This window comes from Hemitrygon akajei, unplaced genomic scaffold (genome assembly GCF_048418815.1).
Source record: "Hemitrygon akajei unplaced genomic scaffold, sHemAka1.3 Scf000033, whole genome shotgun sequence".
In the NCBI taxonomy this organism is placed as follows: Eukaryota; Metazoa; Chordata; class Chondrichthyes; order Myliobatiformes; family Dasyatidae; genus Hemitrygon; species Hemitrygon akajei.
In genome coordinates, this window is record NW_027331919.1 from 7229111 (window position 1) to 7251155 (window position 22045).

General features: G+C 49.3%; 1 protein-coding gene across 1 annotated transcript; it reads left to right on the forward strand.

The window, feature by feature from the left end:
• The first annotated feature begins 2431 nt into the window (after nucleotides 1-2431).
• Nucleotides 2432-18856, forward strand: LOC140719859 (NACHT, LRR and PYD domains-containing protein 3-like). Its single transcript, XM_073034784.1, has 12 exons — nucleotides 2432-2498; nucleotides 4463-4822; nucleotides 5398-5564; nucleotides 7491-7662; nucleotides 7762-7827; nucleotides 9341-11075; nucleotides 16058-16144; nucleotides 16300-16470; nucleotides 16626-16796; nucleotides 16951-17121; nucleotides 17277-17444; nucleotides 17609-18856. Exons 1-12 carry the CDS (start codon nucleotides 2489-2491, stop codon nucleotides 17694-17696), a joined length of 3366 nt encoding a protein of 1121 aa, XP_072890885.1. The 5' UTR covers nucleotides 2432-2488; the 3' UTR covers nucleotides 17697-18856.
• The last annotated feature ends 3189 nt before the right edge of the window (nucleotides 18857-22045 follow it).

The window sequence follows — 22045 nt, forward strand, 5'->3', positions numbered from 1 at the left end:
GAGAAGGCGCTGGAGAATTTTCTGGAGACCCTCTCGGTACACCCAGTGTTTCGAGCGGTGTTTCGAGCTGGATCCTGAGTGCAAACCAGTGTCGGTATGGTGTACGCAAGGGTGGTCTAAAGTGATACGGCCAGGGGAGGTGGCACTAGTGATGGGGACCCCCAGATTCCCCGGAGTGCCGGCGGGCGAAGCCCTGATAGTAGACGCCCCGCACGATCTCGAGGGGGAGACACGATTTCCGGCGGGGGTGCTGGTGAGGCCCGAAGTGCAGAGGCCAGCGGTGGTACCTGCGAGGCGAATGGCCGTGAGTGTCAGGAACACTATGGCAGGTGAAATCACCTTTAAGAGAGGGATGCCGTTGGCGCATTTGTTCCCGGTGACGGTAATGTCTAACGCCCGTGCGAGGCCCACTAGGGGGGAACGATTGGAAAGCAGAGGAAAGCTGACCGCTGAGGCCTTTAACTTTGGGGATTCTCCTGTGTCGCCGGAGCAGAAACGCAGGCTGGTGGAGAAGATGTTGAAGCTGGAAGATGTTTTTTCTCTTGGCGAATTCGATGTGGGTTGCTCCAAGAGCACTCGCCATATCATCCGAGTGACTGAGGACACCCCGTTCAGAGAGAGGTCACGGCGATTGGCCCCAGCAGATGTGGAAGACGTGCAGCAACACTTGTGCAAGTTGAAGGAAACTGGAATCATCACTGAGTCCCGAAGCCCCGTATGCGTCCCCAATAGTAGTGGCCCGGAAGAAGATGAGAAGGGTATGCATGTGTGCGGACTATCGGACTTTCAACCGGCGAACTGTCGCTGACCAGTATATCAAATATGGGATATTAATTGCCCAGCAATAAAATCTAAAATTTGGCAATGCCAATCCACCTTCCTTTTTTAACTTCTGTAAATGTATTTTACCTAACCTAGAATTTTTATTCTGCCAGAAATACATGAAGAAATTTTTCAATGAACATTGTCAAAAAAAGATTTCAGAATAAAAATTGGTACCGCTTGAAATATATATAAGAACATAGGTAAAAAATCACCTTAAAACCATTAATCCGACTTATCAATGATAAAGACAATGGTGAACATTTAGTAAACAAATATTTAATGTGATCAATTAAGGGTAAAAAATTAACCTTAAAAAAATCCTGTGCTTTTTCTTGTAATTTTAATCTCTAAGTATATAAAATAAACAGTAACTAATTTAAAATGCAAATTTCTGTAAATTGGAACCTGCCTATTTAGGGGGAACAATTCACTCTTATTAAGATTCAATTTATACCCGGAAAAATTACTAATCTGAACCAACAATGATATAACTGCAGTAATAGATTTCTCAGGATCAAAAATGTATAAGAACAAGTCGTCTGCATATTATGATAACTTACGGATATCCATCCCGCGAGTAATGCCAAAAATGTTAGGTGTTTCTCTAATAGCAATTGCCAAAGGTTCCAGCGCAATATCAAATAACAATGGACTAAGAGGACAACCTTGCCTGGTACCCCCGAAATAAGCAAAAAAAAGTGAGGTGCCGGAGACAATTTTCCACAATATGTACCAGTCACACACAGAATATCTACAGAGTTCAACAAAGACTGATCATGAGTCACCATGGCATTGTGCATGGAAAGTTGTGTTCAACAATACTTTTTTAAGATTTTTGAAGATGATTGTCAATGCGGGTGGGGGAGTGGGTATTGTACATTGGCAAGCTGCCTCATGACAGCTTGGTCTGGAAGATAACGTCCCATGCTGTACAGAGAGAGAGAGCTAGTTGGATTCAAAAGTTGCCTTGAAGCTAGCAAGCAAAGAGTGGTGGATGAAGGTTTCTTCTTGGAGTGGAGGCGGGTAACTAGTGGTGTACCGCGAGGCTACAGGTTGGGACATTTGATATTCGTTATTTGATAGCAATGATTACAATGCAAGTGCACAAGGCTTGACCAGAAATTTCGCCGATGACAGACAATTAGTAGATGGTACTCACGGTGAATATTATCGTCGCTTATAGGGGATCTAAATGGGCAGAGGATGGTAAATAGATTCCAAAACCAACCCGAGCAGCAACGGTTTCATGCAGAGGCTGGTGATTATGTGGCGGGAACTGCCAGAGGAAGTGGATGAGTCAGACACAATCGTATAATTCCAGAAGCAGTTGGCATGTGAAGATGGAAGGAAGAGGCCAGGAGGAAAACGTCTCGATGGGCTGAAGGGTCCGCATTTGTGCTCTGTTGCTCCGTGCCTCTATCGGAAGAATGCTCTAGGTATCACTGGACAGACTTACAGACATGGTTTGGGAGTTGATGCGAACTGCGGCTCTGATACAGAGAATGGCTGTACTGTCACATTTGCAAAGTAATCCAACTCTCTCTGACTCACTGTCTGCTTGTTGTGTTTAATTCAGGGCATCACCAGCAAGTGGAGCTGTCCTGCACCGGGATCACAGTGTAAACAAGACGACGACAATCAACAACCGTCAGTCAGAATCAGAATGGCTACAGGTATGTTCACCTGGATCTTTATAACTAAACTTCTGCCCTGTTGGTGCACAACAGTTCAGATGAAGAAGTTTACACAGGCGCTAACAGGGCAGAGAAAAAGTTTCATCAAGCAGTGTCATTGATCCCACTGGTAAAGTGCCTTTGTGTAATCGATCGGTCCAACAGTTCCAGCGCAGGGACCTGACACCAGTAATGGTCGAATGACTCCACTCACCAGGCAAAGCTTCACCTGAGTGAAAGGAGCCGGAGACCCTGAATCAGCAGGTTGAGAGTGAAACACAAACAGGAATGTGACAGTGGTGTTGTTTGTTATGTAAAAGTCTACGTTCAGGGTTTGTTTCACATCAGGGCCTGTTTAGAGGTGAAAGATATCTTCAACTTTCATTTATAAAATTCAGAGGCAGGTGACAAGAGCATTTCCTGGATTTCAGAGATTGTGCGATAATACAACATTTCATGTTTTGTCCGGGCAGCTCTCAACTCCCCCCTCGCTGCGCAAAGTAGATGAGGGGAGTTTTCCGAACTCTGTTTTCTGTAGCCGAGCCGAGAACATTGCCAGCCTTGGAAATGGCTGAGGATCAGGAGACACTTCATTTGTGGTCTGCATCGGTCTGTCACTGTCTGGTATGGAGGGGCTACTGCACAGGACCGAGTGAAGCTGCCGGAAGTTGTAAATATTCAGGGAGCGGTGTCTCAGAAAGGCAGCGTCCATTATTAAGGACCTCCAGCACCCAGGGCATGCCCTTTTCTCACTGTTACCATCAGGGTGAAGGTACAGAAGCCTGAAGTCACACACTCAGCGATTCAGGAACAGATGCGTCCTCTCTGCCATCCCATTCCTAAATCTCTGCCATCCCATTCCTTCATGGACATTGAATCTTTGGACACTACTTCATTTATTTTAAAAATATACAGTCATTCTGTTTTTGCACGTTTCTTTAATTTATTCAATACACGTAATTGGTTTACTTTATGTATTATTATTATTATTATTATTATTATTATTATTATCATCATCATCATCTTTCTCATTTTTATTCATTATTATTTTTTCCCGCTAGATTACGTACTGTATTGAAATAATGCTGCTAAGTTAACACATTTCATGTCACATGCCGGTGATAATAAACCTGATTCAGATTCTGTTTTATGTGTGCAAGTTTACCCTTCAAGCTCCCGTGTTCCGGGGCAAACTGTCCCAGCCGAACCATATAACAAACAACCCCATCCGGTAACGGACTTGTCAATATCCTCGACACTTCTTCAAGCTGAATCACGTCCATCCTGTAGATTAGCAACTGTAAAGCTCTCTCAGCGAGCCTTTTAGCTGCTAGAAATGTACGCAAGACTCTCCCTTTGCCAATGACTTGTATAGCTGCTACATGACGATTATTATCCAGGAGACGGGATGGGACCCAGGGGACCAGGCATCATGGGCTTCAAGGTTATGTTCAGTCTGTAACCCAGGGGACTGGACGTTGTCCGTCTCAAGGCAGTGGTCAGTCTTTGACCCGGGGGACAAGACAGTGTGTGACAAAGCAACCGGAGAACGTTCGATCTGGAGGATCGGACCACGAGTAATCCAGTGGCTTGTCTGTGAGTGATACAGGTGACTGACAGTTTGTGATCCAGGGAGATTTATGTTTGTGGGAGATAATCCCAGTGATAATTCCCGGTATCACCTGATGCCGATCCATTAATAACCGCTGATTATTGGTGTGTTCAGCTAATGCGTAGTCGGTGATCAGTATTACTGTGTTTATCCATTTCTTTTTCTGGGAGTGGATGTGTCCACTCACTGGCTTATCGGGATGGTGACCTAACATGAAGGGTGGTTTACATTCACCAGCACAGTCCCTCTCCAATTCCGGTCAGCCGGAGTCCCGGCTCCATTGCAGACACCCGTTGTGAATCCTTGTTCGAGCATAAATCACTCTAAACCTGCAATTCATCATTTACTGCAGGTGGGAAATTAAATCCGGTACAGAAAGTACACAAGAGGCTCTTACCAGGCAGCTCATCGAGGGAAGATGATCGGGACACGGGAAGCAAGGTTCCAAAGCAGGGTCAGATTGAGAGCAATGTCCCAATGGAATGCGGTCCGGCCGCAGAGGAGGAGGAGCAAATTCAGCCCAGAGACAGTGACGTCAGAGACACCGAGCAGGACCCTGGAACCGCTACAAGTGAGGCGACTGCCTGTCAGCCCAGAGACAGTGACGTCAGAGACACTGAGCAGGGCCCTGGAACCAGCACAAGTGAGGCGACTGCCTGTCAGCTCGGAAACTCATCAAACACGGAATTGTCAAGTGCCCAACAGGGAGTGGGTGAGTGAAGCATGAGGGTGATGTGTTCGCAGAATGACGTGGGAAGTGGGTAAATGTGATTCCTTGTTGGAGGGTTGGTCAGAGAGGGGAAAGTGTGGGCGTGGTGCATGCGGTGTAGTGTGGCACCGGTTACCGCACTACAGGAAATGTCCTACCTGCTCTGAGGATTTCCAGGATGTGTATCGGAGGAAATGCAGCTCTCCGGATAAGAGAGTATTTCCAGGATATGAGTTCTGGGAAATGTATTCGCCAGGATAGAGAGAGTATCTCTGGGAAGCGACTATCATTGACAGTCCCAACATATATTGCCCATTTTAAACTGAAATCGGTGAGTGGGAGGGACCGTGGGAGAGACAGGTTTCTGGTGAATGGGTTCCTTCTGGGAACGTCTAGCACAGCGCATTGATGGGTCGGTTTTTTAAGGCCAGTGTTGGAGATTAGGGCAAAATACGTGTTTCCAGCTGAAAGCAGGTAAACATTGAGGTTCAAGAGATGACTGGTTTGTTGAGTTTGGTGAAGCAGTGGAGACAAGCGATATTTGAGCTTGTGACTACATTCCCATTTTATATTCGCAGAGCCAGAGTTTACAATCTCCGACCTCCTGGCAGAGGGGGGCGAGTATCGACTGTACCAACTGACAAAGTTCTACAGGGAGAGACTGAAACATGCAATTGAAGAGAAAGTTGAACGACTCGGTTGGATGTTGACAAAGGAGGGACATTTCAGTAGAGAAGAAAATGAGGTGAGTGTATTTAGAGTATTGTCACTGAACTTCTGGTATCAAAGGGAATAGTGATCAATATTAATCTCCTGTACTTGCTAGGAGTTCTACCTGGCATTAAAGACTTTGATCTCTGAATTGTCTTCAGTAGATCTGTTTCAGCTGTTCAGGTGGGGAGCACTGGGAACTGCAGGTTCAGAGTCACCTTCTCCTCTCACACCTGCTGTATTTATCAGTGTACCGGACCTCAGTCAGACCTTTGTCTTCAGTAGATCTGTTTCAGCTGTTCAGGTGGGGAGCACTGGGAACTGCAGATTCAGAGTCACCTTCTCCTCTCACACCTGCTGTATTTATCAGTGTACCGGACCTCATTCAGACCTTTGTATTCAGTAGATCTGTTTCAGCTGTTCAGGTGGGGAGCACTGGGAACTGCAGATTCAGAGTCACCTTCTCCTCTCACACCTGCTGTATTTATCAGTGTACCGGACCTCAGTCAGACCTTTGTCTTCAGTAGATCTGTTTCAGCTGTTCAGGTGGAGAGCACTGGGAACTGCAGGTTCAGAGTCACCTTCTCCTCTCACACCTGCTGTATTTATCAGTGTACCGGACCTCAGTAAGACCTTTGACAAGGTTCCGCACGGAAGGTTAGTTAGGAAGGTTCAATTGTTAGGTATTAATATTGAAGTAGTAAAATGGATTCTACAGTGGCTGGATGGGAGATGCCAGAGAGTAGTGGTGGATAACTGTATGTCATGTTGGAGGCCGGTGACTAGTGGTGTGCCTCAGGGACCTGTCCTGGGTCCAATGTTGTTTGTCATATCCATTAATGATCCGGATGATGGGCTGGCACATTGGATTACTAAGTATGCAGAGGATACTAAGATAGGTGGCGCTGTGGATAATGAAGTAGGTTTTCAAATCTTACAGAGAGATTTAGGCCAGTTAGAAGAGTGGGCTGAAAGATAGCAAATGGAGTTTAATGCTGATAAGTGTTAGGAGCTACATTTTGGTAGGACTAATCAAAATAGGACATGTACGGTAAATGGTAGGGCATTGAGGAATGCAGTATAACAGAGTGATCTTGGAATAATAGTGCATAGTTCCCTGATGGTGGAATCTCATGTGGATAGGTTGATGAAGAAAGCTTTTGGTATGCTGGCCTTTAAAAATCAGAGCATTGAGTATAGAAGTTGGGAAGTAAAGTTAAAATTGTGCAAGGCATTGGTAAACCCAAATTTGGAGTATTGTGTACAGTTCTGGTCACCGAATTATTGGAAAGATGTCAACAAAATACAGAGAGTACAGAGGAGATTTACCAGAATGTCACTTGGGTCTCAGCACCTAAGTACAGAGAAAGGTTGAACAAGTTAATTCTTTATTCTTTAGAGCGTTGAAGTTTGTGTGGGGAACTTGATAGAGGCATTTAAAATTATGAGGGGTTAGATAGATTTGACGTGCATAGGCTTTTTTCCATTGAGAGTAGGGGAGATTCAAACAAGAGGACATGAGTTGAGAGTTGGGGGCAAAAGTTTAGGGGTAACACGAGGGGGAACGTCTTTACTCACAGAGTGGTAACTGTGTGGAATAAGCTTACAGTAGAAGTGGCAAAGACAGGTTCAATATTGTCATTTAAAAATGGATATGTATATGGACTGGAAAGGAATGGAGGGTTATGGGCTGAGTGCAGGTAGGTGGGACTAGGTGAGAGTAAGCGCTCGGCACGGACTGTGTTACTGTGCTGTAATAGTCATATCGTTGTATGACATAAGTGCAAGGGCTGCATATCTGGACTGTTGAACAGGCATTCAGTCTAAAATTAATTTTTCATCTTATCAGGACCGGCGGTCAAATTCACCTCAGCTCATTAATCCAGGATGAATATTAAACTGTGAGATTCGCCATGTCTGTCCATCTATTCCACAATAAATTAATTGTTTGCTTTTATAGAAAGTCACTGAACTGACAGAGAAGGGAAACCGGACAGAGAGTTCCAGACTCTTCCTCAGTTTGGTGAATGGCAAAGGCTCCCTTGTCCGGAGGGCGATGTGGGAATCCTTTGTGATGTGGAGGACTGAGTTACCGAAGTTGGACAGGATACTGAGGGAGATACAGGAGCTCGGTATGTTAAAAACACGCACTCAACACAAAGGCACATTGAACTAAATAGTTGTAATTATTTTAGTTCTGTTTTCATGAACTCTTTTTTTGATTTAAACAGGTCCTTACCCAGAGGAATACATAAACATCGCACAAGGGTTGTCTCAGTTACCCACTGAACTGACAGGTGAGTGATGAAATGCTCTGTTCAAATGTTAGACTGTGACTTGGCGGATTCTGGGAACGAAAATCCACCATCAATCATTCGGCGATCTCTGGTTTCAGGTTACAATTCAGATCATCTCTCGTTGCAGCCTGAACATTGTAAAGTGTATTTTTCCAGCTGTTCCAGCTGTTAATGTATTAATCCAGTCCTTGTGTCTGCTGAACCCTCCACACCGGGTCCTAACGCTCTGGGTATCCCCACACACCCCAGACAGGCTCCTGATACACTGCATGACCCAGTCCAGGTGACCTTTCTCTCTTCAGACCTTTCAGATTCCGAAGCACCTTCTCCTTCGTAATAGCAGCTGCACTCAATTCTGTCCGCTGATGCTCTTTACAATTTGGAATTCTGCTAGTGACTTCCACAGAGTATGTCTGACATTTCCTTTTGCACCCGTTACTAAATCTACAACTTCATTTTCCAGCGGTTCGATATCAACCCTCTACTTTTTTTACTCTTTATATATCTGGGAAAGAACAAAAGAAACACTTTGTTATCCTCTCTTATGCTATTGACCATACCCTCGCATTTCCTGCACATTCACGTATCTCTTGGAGCATCTATGACATAGTTGCCTCCAACACGACCCAGGCTGTAAATTCCAGGCACACACAACCCTGTGAAAAATCTGCCCACATGTACTCTAAATTTACCCCATTTCACCTTTACCAAATGCCCTCTGGTATGAGCCATCAATCCTAAGTTGAAAGCAAAATACAGGCTCTCGACCCAAAATCTTGTCTCTCAATCTTATAAACATCAGGCAGATCTCTATTCAAACTCCAGAATAAACAATCCAAGTTTCTCAAAGCTCTACTTGCCTCACATGCCACCGAATCCAAGCAACATCCTGGTGAACCTGTTCTGCACCCTCTCCAATCATCCCCAGTGCTGGACAATCAGAAGTGAAAACAATACTCTAGATGCACTTTAAAACCATCAGACTTAGGAAGATAATGAAGCCATTCAGCTCAGTGAATTTGCTCCGCAATTCCTCTCAACCCCATTATCCTGCCTTCTCTAAATGTTGACGCTCTTCCTGTTGTGACACCATTGGTGTTTGCAGTGGACACCTGTTACTCCCCAGAGTGCAGTTTTGCCAAAATGCACAGGGTCCTGCTCTCCATATTTCCACACCAGGTCAGCAATAACACCGTGTGTTAATGATGCAAACAATGTTTAAAGATAGTGAAATTATGTAACAGCACTGCAGTCAGGATTGCAATAGGATATCCGGGGAATGTTCACCTTCATCAGTAATTAGTGTCAGAATATGATGATTGGACATTTTTCTGAGACAATCATCGCTGTTAGTTCCTGTGTCTGTGAACAGAAATTTACTTTCTGTTCTAATATCCTTGGAAGCATTGAATTAATTCATGTAATCTCAAACACTGAATATTGGAATGTAGTAATAAAGTTCTTTGTCAGTTGAGCTAGTTAACATTTTGAATATGTTTTTGTTCCCATGAAGATGTTCAACAGAAACACAAGGAGACTCTGCGGGCACAAACTGAAACGCTGAGAGTGAACACGATCCTGATGAGGGAGAAGGTGAAGGTTTTCCAGCTGGATGATCGATACACAAAGCTCACGGTCATTTCTACTCTTCGAGATCGGAGACTGGTGGAACACGAGCTGCTGGCAAGAGGCAGAGACCACGAGGATTACAGAGAGAAACATTTCCGTGGAGCGTTAGAAAAAATACAGACTGCACAGCTATTCCACAGCAGTTTTTCCCGGAGTAAATCCAAATCTGGGAGTTCTGCAGCAGTAGCCGGTGTGCCAGGAATCGGGAAAACAACAATGTTACAAAAGATTGTTTATGACTGGGCCGTGGGGAAAATATTCCGACAATTCCAGTTTATCTTCAGTTTCAAATTCCGGGATTTAAACTCTATTAACTGCAGGATAAACCTGAGGGAACTGATTCTGGATCAGTATCCTTACTTTGGGAATATCCTGAGAGAGGTCTGGAAGAACCCAGAGGGATTGCTGTTTATATTCGATGGTTTGGATGAATTCAAGCACAGAATCGATTTTGCAGATACTCGGAGAGATACAGAACCCAAGCACCAGTGCCCAGATCCCGAGAGGTGGTGTGAAGTGTCTGACATAGTGTACAGTTTAATCCAGGGCAAGCTGCTCCCAGGGTGTTCAGTGTTGGTGACCACCCGCCCCACTGTGTTACATTTATTGAAAGAGGCGAAGATCGGTGTCTGGGCTGAAATCCTGGGATTGGTTGGTGAGGAACGGAAGGAATATTTCATCCGGTATTTTGAAGATCAGACTGTGGCAGCAGCTGTTTTCAAACACGTGCAGGAGAACGAGATCCTGTACACCATGAGCTACAACCCCTCCTACTGCTTGATCCTCGCTCTGGCACTGGGCCCCTTCTTCACACAAAGAGTCAGGGACCCGCTCAGAGTTCCCAAGACCATCACTCAACTGTACTCCTACTATATTTACAATATCCTGAAAAATCACGGCCGTGAGATTGAGATACCCCGTGATGTGTTACTCAGGGTTGGTCAGATGGCCTACAGAGGAGTGTCAGTGAAGAAGATTGTGTTTGCAGACGGAGATTTGATCAAGTTCAATCTGCAGCCTTCCCAGTTCCTGTCCGGGTTCCTGATAGAGATTTTGGAGAGAGAGGATTCTGCCCACAGCGTGGTGTACACATTCCCACACCTCACCATCCAAGAGTTTGTAGCTGCAGTCGCACAATTCCTGACTGTGCATCCCGAGGATATCCTGAAATTCCTCAATGAAGCCCACAAGGCAAAAGATGGGCGATTTGAGGTATTTCTCCGTTTTGTTGCGGGTCTCTCCAACCCAATGACAGCTCGGGGCCTGGAGGAGTTTCTGGGTCCATTTCCTCATGAAACAACCTGCCGGGTGATTGACTGGGTGAAGGAGGAGGTTAAACGCCAGAGTAGAAACACGGGTGACACTGGTAGAAGGAGACTCCTGAACACATTGCACTACCTGTTTGAGTCTCAGAATCGTGGACTGGCTCAGGACGCACTGGGATCTCTGAAAACACTTTCATTCAGTGGAATGACACTGACCCCTATTGACTGCACGGTCCTGTCTCATGCCATCGGACTCTGTGATACAATAAAATATCTCAACCTGGAGTACTGCCACATTCAGTGTGAAGGAATCCAGCGGCTGGGACCCGGGCTGCACAAGTGCCAGGAGTTGAGGTAACTTGATTTATCTCTCACTCAGAACTGTGACACTGTTCTATTGTGCTGTTGCAAAGTAAACGGATTTGGGTAAAACTGCAGTAAATCAGATTGAGATGTATTGTGGCAAATGCCACCCCCTTCATCGTGTGCGATCACTCTTCCCCATCCCCCCTTTTCCTGTTGGATTTCTCAGCCATTACCCTTCCTCTTCTCAGATTTCTCTTCCACACCCACGTTCCTGCTGTGGGATCTCTCTACCCTATCCACTTCCTCCTGTGGGATCTCCCTTCCCCATCCCCCCTACTCCTGTGGGATCTCTTCTCCCTTACCCAATTCCACCTGCATGATCGCTTTTCTCATTCCCTCCCTCCTGTGGGATCTCTCTTCCCGATCTCCTTCCTCCTGTGGTACCTCTCTTCCTGATTCAGCTTCGTACTGCTAGATCTCTATTCCCCATCCCCCTTCCTCCTGTGGGATCTCTTTTCCCCATCCCCTTCCTCCTGTCGGATCACTTTCCCTATCCCCCTTACTGTGGGATCTCTCTTCCACATGCTCATCCTCCTGAGGGATCTCTCATCCCCATCCCCTTCCTCCTCTGGGATCTCGATAACCCATCCCCTTCCTCGTGTGGGATCTCGCTTCCCCATCCCCCTTCCTCCTGTGGGATATCTCTCCCCCATCCCCTTCCTCGTGTGGAATCTCCTTTACCCATCCCCCTCCCTCCCAAGCGAACATTTTTCCCCATCCCCCATCCTCATATAGGATCTCTCTTCCCCATCCCCCTTCCACCTGTAGGAACTCTTTTCCCCATCCCCCTTCCTCCTGTGGATCTCTCTTCCCCATCCCCCTTCCTCCTGTAGGAACTATTTTCCCCATCCGTTTCCGCCTGTGGGATCTCTCTTCCCCATCACCTTCCTCGTGAAGGATCTCCTTCACCCATCCCCCTTCCTCCCAAGCGATCATTTTTCCCCATCCACCTTCCTCCTGTAGGATCTCTCTTCCTCATCCCCTTCCTCCTGTGGGATCTCTCTTCCCTATCCCCTTCCTCCCGTGGGATCTCTCTTCCCCATCCCCTTCCTCCTGAGCGAACTCTCTTCCCATTCAATTTCTCCCGTAGGATCTCTCTTTTCTATCCCCCTTCGACCTGAGGGAACTCAGTTCCCCATCCCACTTCCTCCTGTGGGAACTGTCTTCCCCATCCCCCTTCCTTTTGTGGGATTTCTCTTCCCCAGCCCCTTCCTCCTGTGGGATCTCTCTTCCCCATCGCCTTCCTCCTATGGGACCTCTTCACCAATCCCCCTTCCTCCTGTGGGATCTCCCTTCCCCATCCGCCTTCCTCCTGTGAGATCTCTCCTTCCCCATCCCCTTCCTCGTGAAGGATCTCCTTTACCAATCCCTGTTCCTCCCAAGCGATCATTTTTCCCCATCCCACTTCCTCCTGTGGGAACTGTCTTCCCCATCCCCCTTCCTTTTGTGGGATTTCTCTTCCCCAGCCCCTTCCTCCTGTGGGATCTCTCTTCCCCATCGCCTTCCTCCTATGGGACCTCTTCACCAATCCCCCTTCCTCCTGTGGGATCTCCCTTCCCCATCCGCCTTCCTCCTGTGAGATCTCTCCTTCCCCATCCCCTTCCTCGTGAAGGATCTCCTTTACCAATCCCTGTTCCTCCCAAGCGATCATTTTTCCCCATCCACCTTCCTCCTGTAGGATCTCACTTCCCCATCCCCTTCCTCCTGTAGGAACTCTATTCCCCATCCCCTTCCGCCTGTTGGATCTCTCTTCTCCATCACCTTCCTCCTGTGGGATCTCTCCTTCCCGTTCCATTTCTCCCGTAGGATCTCTCTTTTCTATCCCCCTTCGACCTGAGGGAACTCAGTTCCCCATCCCACTTCCTCCTGTGGGAACTGTCTTCCCCATCCCCCTTCCTTCTGTGGGATTTCTCTTCCCCATCCCCTTCCTCGTGAGGGATCTCCTTTACCCATCCCCCTTCATCCTGTGGGATCTCTCTTCCCCATCCCCTTCCTCGTGAAGGATCTCCTTTACCCATCCCCCTTCCTCCCAAGCGATCATTTTCCCACATCCACCTTCCTCCTGTAGGAACTCTTTTCCCCATCCCCTTCCACCTGTGGGATCTCTCTTCCCTATTCCTTTCCTCCCGTGGGATCTCTCTTCCCCATCCCCTTCCACCTGTAGGAAATCTTTTCCCCATCCACTTCCGCCTGTTGGATCTCTCTTCTCCATCACCTTCCTCCTGTGGGATCTCTCTTCCCTATCCACTTCCTCCCGTGGGATATCTCTTCCCCATCCCCTTCCTCCTGAGGGATCTCTCTTCCCATTCCCTCTTCCTCCTGTCGGATCTCCATTCACCATCCGCCTTCCTCCTGTTGGATCTCTCCTTCCCGTTCCATTTCTCCCGTAGGATCTCTCTTTTCTATCCCCCATCGACCTGAGGGAACTCAGTTCCCCATCCCACTTCCTCCTGTGGGAACTGTATTCCCCATCCCCCTTCCTTCTGTGGGATTTCTCTTCCCCATCCCCTTCCTCGTGAGGGATCTCCTTTACCCATCCCCCTTCCTCCTGTGGGATCTCTCTTCCCCATCCCCTTCCTCGTGAAGGATCTCCTTTACACATCCCCCTTCCTCCCAAGCGATCATTTTCCCCCATCCACCTTTCTCCTGTATGAACTCTTTTCCCCATCCCCTTCCACCTGTGGGATGTCTCTTCCCTATTCCCTTCCTCCCGTGGGATCTCTCTTCCCCATCCCCTTCCACCTGTAGGAACTCTTTTCCCCATCCCCTTCCGCCTGTGGGATCTCACTTCCCTATTCCCTTCCTCCCGTGGGATCTCTCTTCCCCATCCCCTTCCTCCTGAGGGATCGCACTTCCAATTCCCTCTTCCTCCTGTTGGATCTCCGTTCACCATCCGCCTTCCTCCTGTGGGATCTCTCCTTCCCATTCCATTTCTCCCGCAGGATGACTCTTTCCTATCCCCTTCCTCGAGTGGGATCTCTCGTCCCAAATCCCCCAACTCCTGTGGAATCTCTTCTCCCCATCCCACTTCTTCATGCGGGATCTCATTTCCGCATCCCCTCCCTCCTGTGGGATGTTTCTTCCCCATCCCCCTTCCTGTTGTGGGATCCGTCTTCCCAGTCCCCCTTCCTCCTATGGGATCTCATTTCCACATCCCCCTTCCACCTGCAGGATCTCTCTTTCCTATCCCCCTTCTACCTGTGGGAACTCTCTTCCCAATCCCGCCATAACTGTGGTATCTCTTTTCCCCATCCAAATTTCCTACTGCGGGATCACTTTTCCACATCACGCTTCCTCCTGTGGGATCTCTCTTCCCCATTCACCTTCCTCCTGTGGTAACTCTCTTCCTGATTCAGCTTCGTACTTCTAGATATCTCTTCCCCATCCCCTTCCTCGTGTGGAATCTCCTTTACCCATCCCCCTCCTTCCCAAGCGATCATTTTTCCCCACCCCCCATCCTCCTTTAGGATCTCTCTTCCCCATCCCCCTTCCACCTGTAGGAACTATTTTCCCCATCCCCCTTCCTCCTGTGGGTCTCTCTTCCCCATCCCCCTTCCTCCTGTAGGAACGATTTCCCCCCTCCGTTTCCGCCTGTGGGATCTCTCTTCCCCATCCCCTTCCTCGTGAAGGATCTCCTTCACCCATCCCCCTTCCTCCCAAGCGATCATTTTTCCCCATCCACCTTCCTCCTGTAGGATCTCTCTTCCCCATCCCCTTCCTCCTGTAGGAACTCTTTTCCCTATCCCCTTCCTCCTGTGGAATCTCTCTTCCCCATCCCTTTCCTCCTGTGGGATCTCTCTTCCCTATCCCCTTCCTCCCGTGGGATCACTCTTCCCCATCCCCTTCCTCCTGAGCGATCTCTCTTCCCATTCAATTTCTCCCGTAGGATCTCTCTTTTCTGTCCTCCTTCGACCTGTGGGAACTCAATTCCCCATCCCACTTCCTCCTGTGGGAACTGTCTTCCCCATCCCCCTTCCTTTTGTGGGATTTCTCTTCCCCAGCCCCTTCCTCTTGTGGGATCTCTCTTCCCCATCGCCTTCCTCCTATGGGACCTCTTCCCCAATCCCCCTTCCTCCTGTGGGATCTCCCTTCCCCATCCGCCTTCCTCCTGTGAGATCTCTCCTTCCCCATCCCCTTCCTCGTGAAGGATCTCCTTTACCAATCCCTCTTCCTCCCAAGCGATCATATTTCCCGATCCACCTTCCTCCTGTAGGATCTCACTTCCCCATCCCCGTTCCTCCGGTAGGAACTCTTTTCCCCATCCCCTTCCTCCTGTGGGATCTCTCTTCCCCATCCCTTTCCTCCTGTTGGATCTCTCTTCTCCATCACCTTCCTCCTGTGAGATCTCTCCTTCCCCATCCCCTTCCTCGTGAAGGATCTCCTTTACCAATCCCTCTTCCTCCCAAGCGATCATATTTCCCCATCCACCTTCCTCCTGTAGGATCTCACTTCCCCATCCCCGTTCCTCCTGTAGGAACTCTTTTCCCCATCCCCTTCTTCCTGTGGGATCTCTCTTCCCTATCCACTTCCTCCCGTGGGATCTCTCCTCCCCATCCCCTTCCTCCTGAGCGATCTCTCTTCCCATTCCCTCTTCCTCCTGTCGGATCTCCATTCACCATCCGCCTTCCTCATGTGGGATCTCTCCTTCCCGTTCCATTTCTCCCGTAGGATCTCTCTTTTCTATCCCCCTTCGCCCTGAGGGAACTCAGTTCCCCATCCCACTTCACTTTTCTTGCCAATGGTGAATGAGACGGAATATGTGGGGTTCACAGGGTCACAGCAACAGACTAAATTATTGACATTGGGTGAATACCCTGGAGCTGGGCAGTGAGAGACTTTGACAGTGATGGGAAATCCAATCAGTGATTTACGGAAGGGTTTAATGTTTCCTGAAATATCCGCGTGAAAGAAATTCCCTCAGACCCTCGGTTTGTATCACTTTCTTCATCAAGTTGTCTGTTTGTGTTTAGACTTGGGGAGAATGAACTGGGAGATTCAGGAGTGAAACTGGTGTTTTCGGCTCTGGGGAACCCGGAGTGTAAAATACAGAAACTGTGGTAAGTACCAGACTGTGGGAGATTGTGTTTACAGTCACTGGGTGTTTGACACTGAACATTAATGTGATCAGTAATAGTGTTACTGATGATCACTGGGGATCTGTACTGTCTCCTGTCTCTCTGTGGCCTTCACCCTCACTCTCTCTCATCCGCAGGCTGAACAATGTCGGTCTAACAGATTCTGGTACCGAGGATTTCGCCTCTGCTCTCAGTACAAACCGATCACTGACGGAGCTGGACCTGAGTGATAATAAACTGCGAGATTCAAGAATGAAATTGGTGTCTGCGGCTCTCAGGAACCCAGAGTGTAAAATACAGAAACTGGTGTAAGTACCAGACTGAGGGAGATTGTGTTTACAGTCACTGAGTGACTGACACTGAACATTAATGTAATCAATAATTGCGTTACTGATAAACACTGGGGATCTGTACCGTCTTCTGTCTCTCTGTATCCTTCACCCTCACTCTCTCTCATCTCCAGGATGAGTGGTGTCTGTCTCACAGATTCTGGGGCAGAGGATCTCGCTTCCTCTCTCAGTACAAACCCAACACTGACGGAGCTGGACCTGAGTTATAATAAATTAGGAGATTCAGGAGTGAAACTGTTGGTTGCGGCTCTCAGGAACCCGGAGTGTAAAATACAGAAACTGGAGTAAGTACCAGACTGTGGGAGAGTGTGTTTACAGTCACTGGGTGTCTGACACTGAACATTAATGTGATCAGTAATTGTGTTACTGATAAACACAGGGGATTTGTAACATCTCCTATCTCTCTGTTTCCTTCACCTCACTCTCTCTCATTTCCAGGCTGAAATGTGTCGGTCTCACAGATTCTGGGGCCGCGGATCTCGCCTCCGCTCTCAGTACAAAACCATCACTGACGGAGCTGAACCTGAGTTATAATGAACTGGGAGATTCAGGAGTGAAACTGGTGTCTGGGGCTCTGAGGAACCCGGAGTGTAAAATGCAGAAACTGTGGTAAGTACCAGACTGTGGGAGATTGTGTTTACAATCACTGGGTGTCTGATACTGAACAATAATGTGATCAGTAATTGTGTTACTGATAAACACTGAGGATCTGTACCGTCTCCTGTCTCTCTGTACCCTTCACCCTCACTCTCTCTCATCTACAGGCTGGAGAGTGTCGGTCTCACAGATTCTGGGGCCGAGGATCTTGTCTCCGCTCTCAGTACAAACAAATCACTGACGGAGCTGGACCTGAGATCAAATTCGCTGACAGACCGATCTGTCCCCGCTCTCCGCCGCCTCATACTGACACTCCCGAGTCTGGAGCGGATCGGGTGAGTTTTTGGGTTAATATCCAATGTGATAAAATGTCAGCGGATCCGCGGGTTTTCTGGTGATATTTGTCTGTGAGTGTTGTTGAAACATTAACCCCGGTCCCCTGTTACTGACACTGTTGTGTAATCTGTTTATTTCATCTTTATTCTCCCATCTGTTTCAGGCTGGTGGGGAATCGGTTCACTGAGACCGGGGAGAAGGAACTGAGACCTCTACAGGGAGTCAGATCCGGACTGACTGTGGAACTGTGAACATCTGAATGTGTGAACATCCCCGCCCGCGTGATGGAGCCGATTCCCCGCCCGCGCCTTTAACGACCCCCTCCCCTTTAACACCCCCTCCCCTTTAAATCCCCCCTCCCCTTTAACTCCCCCTCCCCTTTAAATCCCGCCCTTACCTTTAATGGCCGCGCGCCGGGGGTAATTCCCAACGGTTTTAACGGAACCGGCTCCGGTCTCGAGCTCGGTGATATCGGAAGCTTTCCCGCAGTGACGTTTTTCCGCCCGTTGTCCAGCGGCGCAGCTTCCGCCGGATGTGCGGGTTCCAGACTCTCCCACGTGAGACCCCGGGGAATTACCCAGACAGGAGGAGCCCGGGGGCCGGGGCTTAGTCTGGGACACCGATGTCCCGGGGTGGGATTGTCCCGGGAGAGAATCCTTTCGCTCCCTCTGCTGAGGACGGTGCATTCGGCAGCCTGGCCGATATAATGACGTCAAATTGACAAATACCTCAGCAATAACCTTGGATCCACAGCGATTCCGGACACCGCCCTGAAGTGTGATTTTATAAGTATCGCTTACGCGATGCAGAGCGACGGTGAGAAACGGGACTGATTAATCTACCGGTCACCCGTTGTCGCCGGTCAGTTAGTTGTGAGTGACTGTGAGTGAGTCGGGAACAGCGTGGCGACCCTCTTTCTGCGCAGGCGCACCGGCTCACAAATAGCCAGCGCCGCGAAGTTTGATTAAACTAGTCTGGTACAGACTTACCGACTGCGTGTCGTTGTCACCCGCTCTGCATGTAGTACATCGCTACAACAGCCATCGTCCGAGCACTGTCTGCATTCCAAATAGGATCCAGCCCTTCCCATTCATTCTCACAGTCCGCACTCCCAGTAAACCCGACCCCTTCCCATTCACTGCTATCATTTGCATCCCTAACGGGACGCACCCCCACCCATTCTCTCCCGTCGCCCGAACATTCCAACTGGATCCCACTCTTTCCCTTTCACTCCCAATGTGCCCACCCCTTCCCGTTCCCTCCCAATGTGACCTACCCGTTCCCGTTCGCTCCCAATGTGATCCAGCCCTTCCTGTTGTCTCCTAATGGGACCCAGCCCGTCCCATTCACTCCCAATGGGACCCAGCCCTTCGTGTTCGCTCCCAATGGGATCCAGCCCGTCCCATTCACTCCCAATAGGACCCACCCTTCCCTTTCACTCCCAATAGGACCCACCCTTCCCTTTCACTCCCAATGGGACCCACCCTTCCCTTTCACTCCCAATAGGACCCACCCTTCCCTTTCACTCCCAATGGGACCCACCCTTCCCTTTCACTCCCAATGGGATCCACCCTTCCCTTTCACTCCCAATGGGACCCACCCTTCCCTTTCACTCCCAATAGGACCCACCCTTCCCTTTCACTCCCAATGGGATCCAGACCTTCCCTTTCCCTCCCAATGGGACCCAGACCTTCCCATCCACTCCCAATGTGATCCAGCCCTTCCCATTCACTCCCAATGGGACCCAGCCCTTCCCATTCACTCCCAATAGGACCCACCCCTTCCCTTTCACTTCCAATGGGACCCACCCTTCCCATTCACTCCCAATGTGATCCAGCCCTTCCCATTCACTCCCAATAGGACCCAGCCCTTCCCATTCACTCGCACCATCTGCCTTCCAATGAGATCCCTTCCAGTTCATTTCCAACGGGTCTGTGAACCTGGAAATTTGGGTGGACGCCGGAATTCCGAGTTTAACAGAACTCAGGGCTGCGTTTACGGAATTTGACGAGAACGCTAATGGTCAATCGGTTACAAGGAGAGTCGAGGGTCGAGTGGATGTTGACGACTTTGTAAAACTGACGAGGTTCTGACTTCTGGCGGAGCTGGCGGATATGATCAGACTTCAGGAACTTTGGCACGCCTTCCTGAAGCTGCGGGGTACGTGTGAGAGAGGTTTATGGTTTCCGTGTCCCCGGGCTGAGAGATTCCCTGTGTCCGCATAGCACATTCTCGGTTAACTTGGCCGCCAGGGATGGAGTGAGGCACTGACTTACACTGGCCACTGTCGCACACAGAATCTATGGCGAAGGAACATGCGGTGCCCATGGATGCATTCCCGGGATCCAGTGTGTTACTGATTGCAATAATAGTACTTTAATTTGTGTTTTATGTCGTCTTTGGTATTGCATATATGTTTTAATTCTAAAAACTTTGTCGTTGAATGAACTAATGTATATCTCAGATATTCGCACATTCATGTGGGATTAGGGGAGGAGGGGTGAGGGGTTTGGGAGGAAGAGGAGTGATGGGACGAGGAGTGGAGAGATGAGACGGAGAGGGTGGCGAATTCACTGACTCAATAGGGGACGAAAAGGGGAGGGGCGGAAGTTCCTGTCACAAACTGGTGGCCAACGTGGATAAGATAAAGGCGGGGTGAGGAGGAATGAAACGACAGGAAGGGAGCGGGAGTGATGGGAGGGGGAGGGAGAAGAGGTGCTGCAACGGCGACGGAGTAGAAGTGATGAGACTGGGAGGCAGGGAAACTAATGAAACGTGGCGGGAGGGGATGAGATGGAACGAGGAGGGAGCGGAAGAGATGGGACTATGAGGGAAGTGAAGTGATGGGGCTGGGAGGCAGGGCTAGTGATATACGGGGAGGGACGGTCTGTAATGAAACTGGGAGGAAGGGGAAGTGATCGAACGGGGAGGGAGCGGAAGGGATGGGACAGTGAAGGACAGGAAGAGATGAAACGGGGAGGGAGAAGAAGTGATGGGACAGGGAGGGAGCGGAAGAAATGGGACAGGAGGGAGGGGATCTGATTGGGCAGGGTGGGGAGTGTGGGGTAGTGACTTACTCAACAGTGGAGGATGAGTGGTTGGCGATAGTTCCTTCGCAAATCAGATGGACGACAAGAAAAGGGAGGGGTGTGCTTGAGGGGAAAAGGGGGATCGAAGGGTCGGGGACGCCGTCAGGGCTGATGGAACGGAGAGTTGAGTGTTGTTACGGAGGGAGACAGGAGCGACTCACTCAAGGACAGAGGGAAGGGATTGGGTGGGGGAGCGAAATTCCTCATCAGAAAAAAATCACGAAACTGGATGTGGTAGATGACGGGAGAAAGTTCAAGGGGACAGAGAGCGGAGGGTGTCAAGTGTGAAAGTGTCAGTAGGGGAGTGACTCACTGGTTATCACAGAGAGAGAGAGAGAGGGCGATGAGGAGAGGCTAAATTTGGCATCGCCGAGTGGCAGGAAACCAGCATAAGGTGTAAAACATCGAGGTGGTGGGGAGTGGAAAGCGACGGGTGGGAGGGATAGGGTTTGCGAATGATGGGATGGGAAGGAGAGTGGCAAATGGTGAGTGTGAGGGAGTGACACACTTAGTGGTGGAGGAAATGGGGGGAGAGGGTCACACCCTGTCACAGAATGGCTGTCGGCAGATGTTTAAATGGAGAGTTGGAAGAGCGGGGGCACCGAGGGAAAGCAGAGGAGGGGTGGGGAGTTGAGAAGGAACAAACAAGGAGGGAAGTGAGTGAACGGTGAGCAAAAGGGTGTGACAGTGGGCGATGCTTCAAGAGGGTTGTCCATCATCCCCACCACAAAATGGCCGCCAGCCAGTGTGAGATGGGCAGTCATCATCATACCTTGCCACACCAGACCGCCAACCACTCTCGTGATTCGCTGGTCTTTATACCCCATATTGTGACCGTATTGTCTCCCGTCCTACAAACACCCGCTCTCGCTCTGTTGAGAGTGCACCGCCTCCGTCTGTCCAACAGTGTCCCCGTCTGGCAACGTTTCTGTGGGTCTGGCGCTGTCTTGTTTGGTGGGATTCTGGCTTCTGTTTGTGGCCAGAGGTCAGCCCTGTATGTTTGTGACCAGAGGTCAGCCCTGTATGTTTGTGACCAGAGGTCAGCCCTGTGTGTTTGTGACCAGAGGTCAGCCCTGTATGTTTGTGGCCAGAGGTCAGCCCTGTATGTTCGGGGTCGGGGTTGGGGCGGGGGGCGTTGAAGCTCCTTGAGGCAGTTCCTCCGCTGCAGCGCAGTTTTTCCTCTATTTTAGGCGGCTGGAAACTGGCACCTGATGGTGTAGTGAATGTCGTGGAACCGAGTTCAGTTTTCCTTTTTCAATTTTTGTTGTAGTGTGTCTTCGGATCTCTGCGGGAGCAATGCCTGCGAGTCTGTAAATGGTTTCAGTGGGTGCGGGACGCAGTGTGGCCCTGATTATTCGGCACGCTTCGTTAAGCAACGGGTCTATTTTCTTACCATAGGCAGATCTGCCCCAAACAGGTGCACAGTATTGTGCGGTTGCATAGCAGAGTGCTAGGGTAGTTGATCTAAGTGTGTGAGCATTGGCTCTCCATTTGGTGCCTGCTAATTTTTT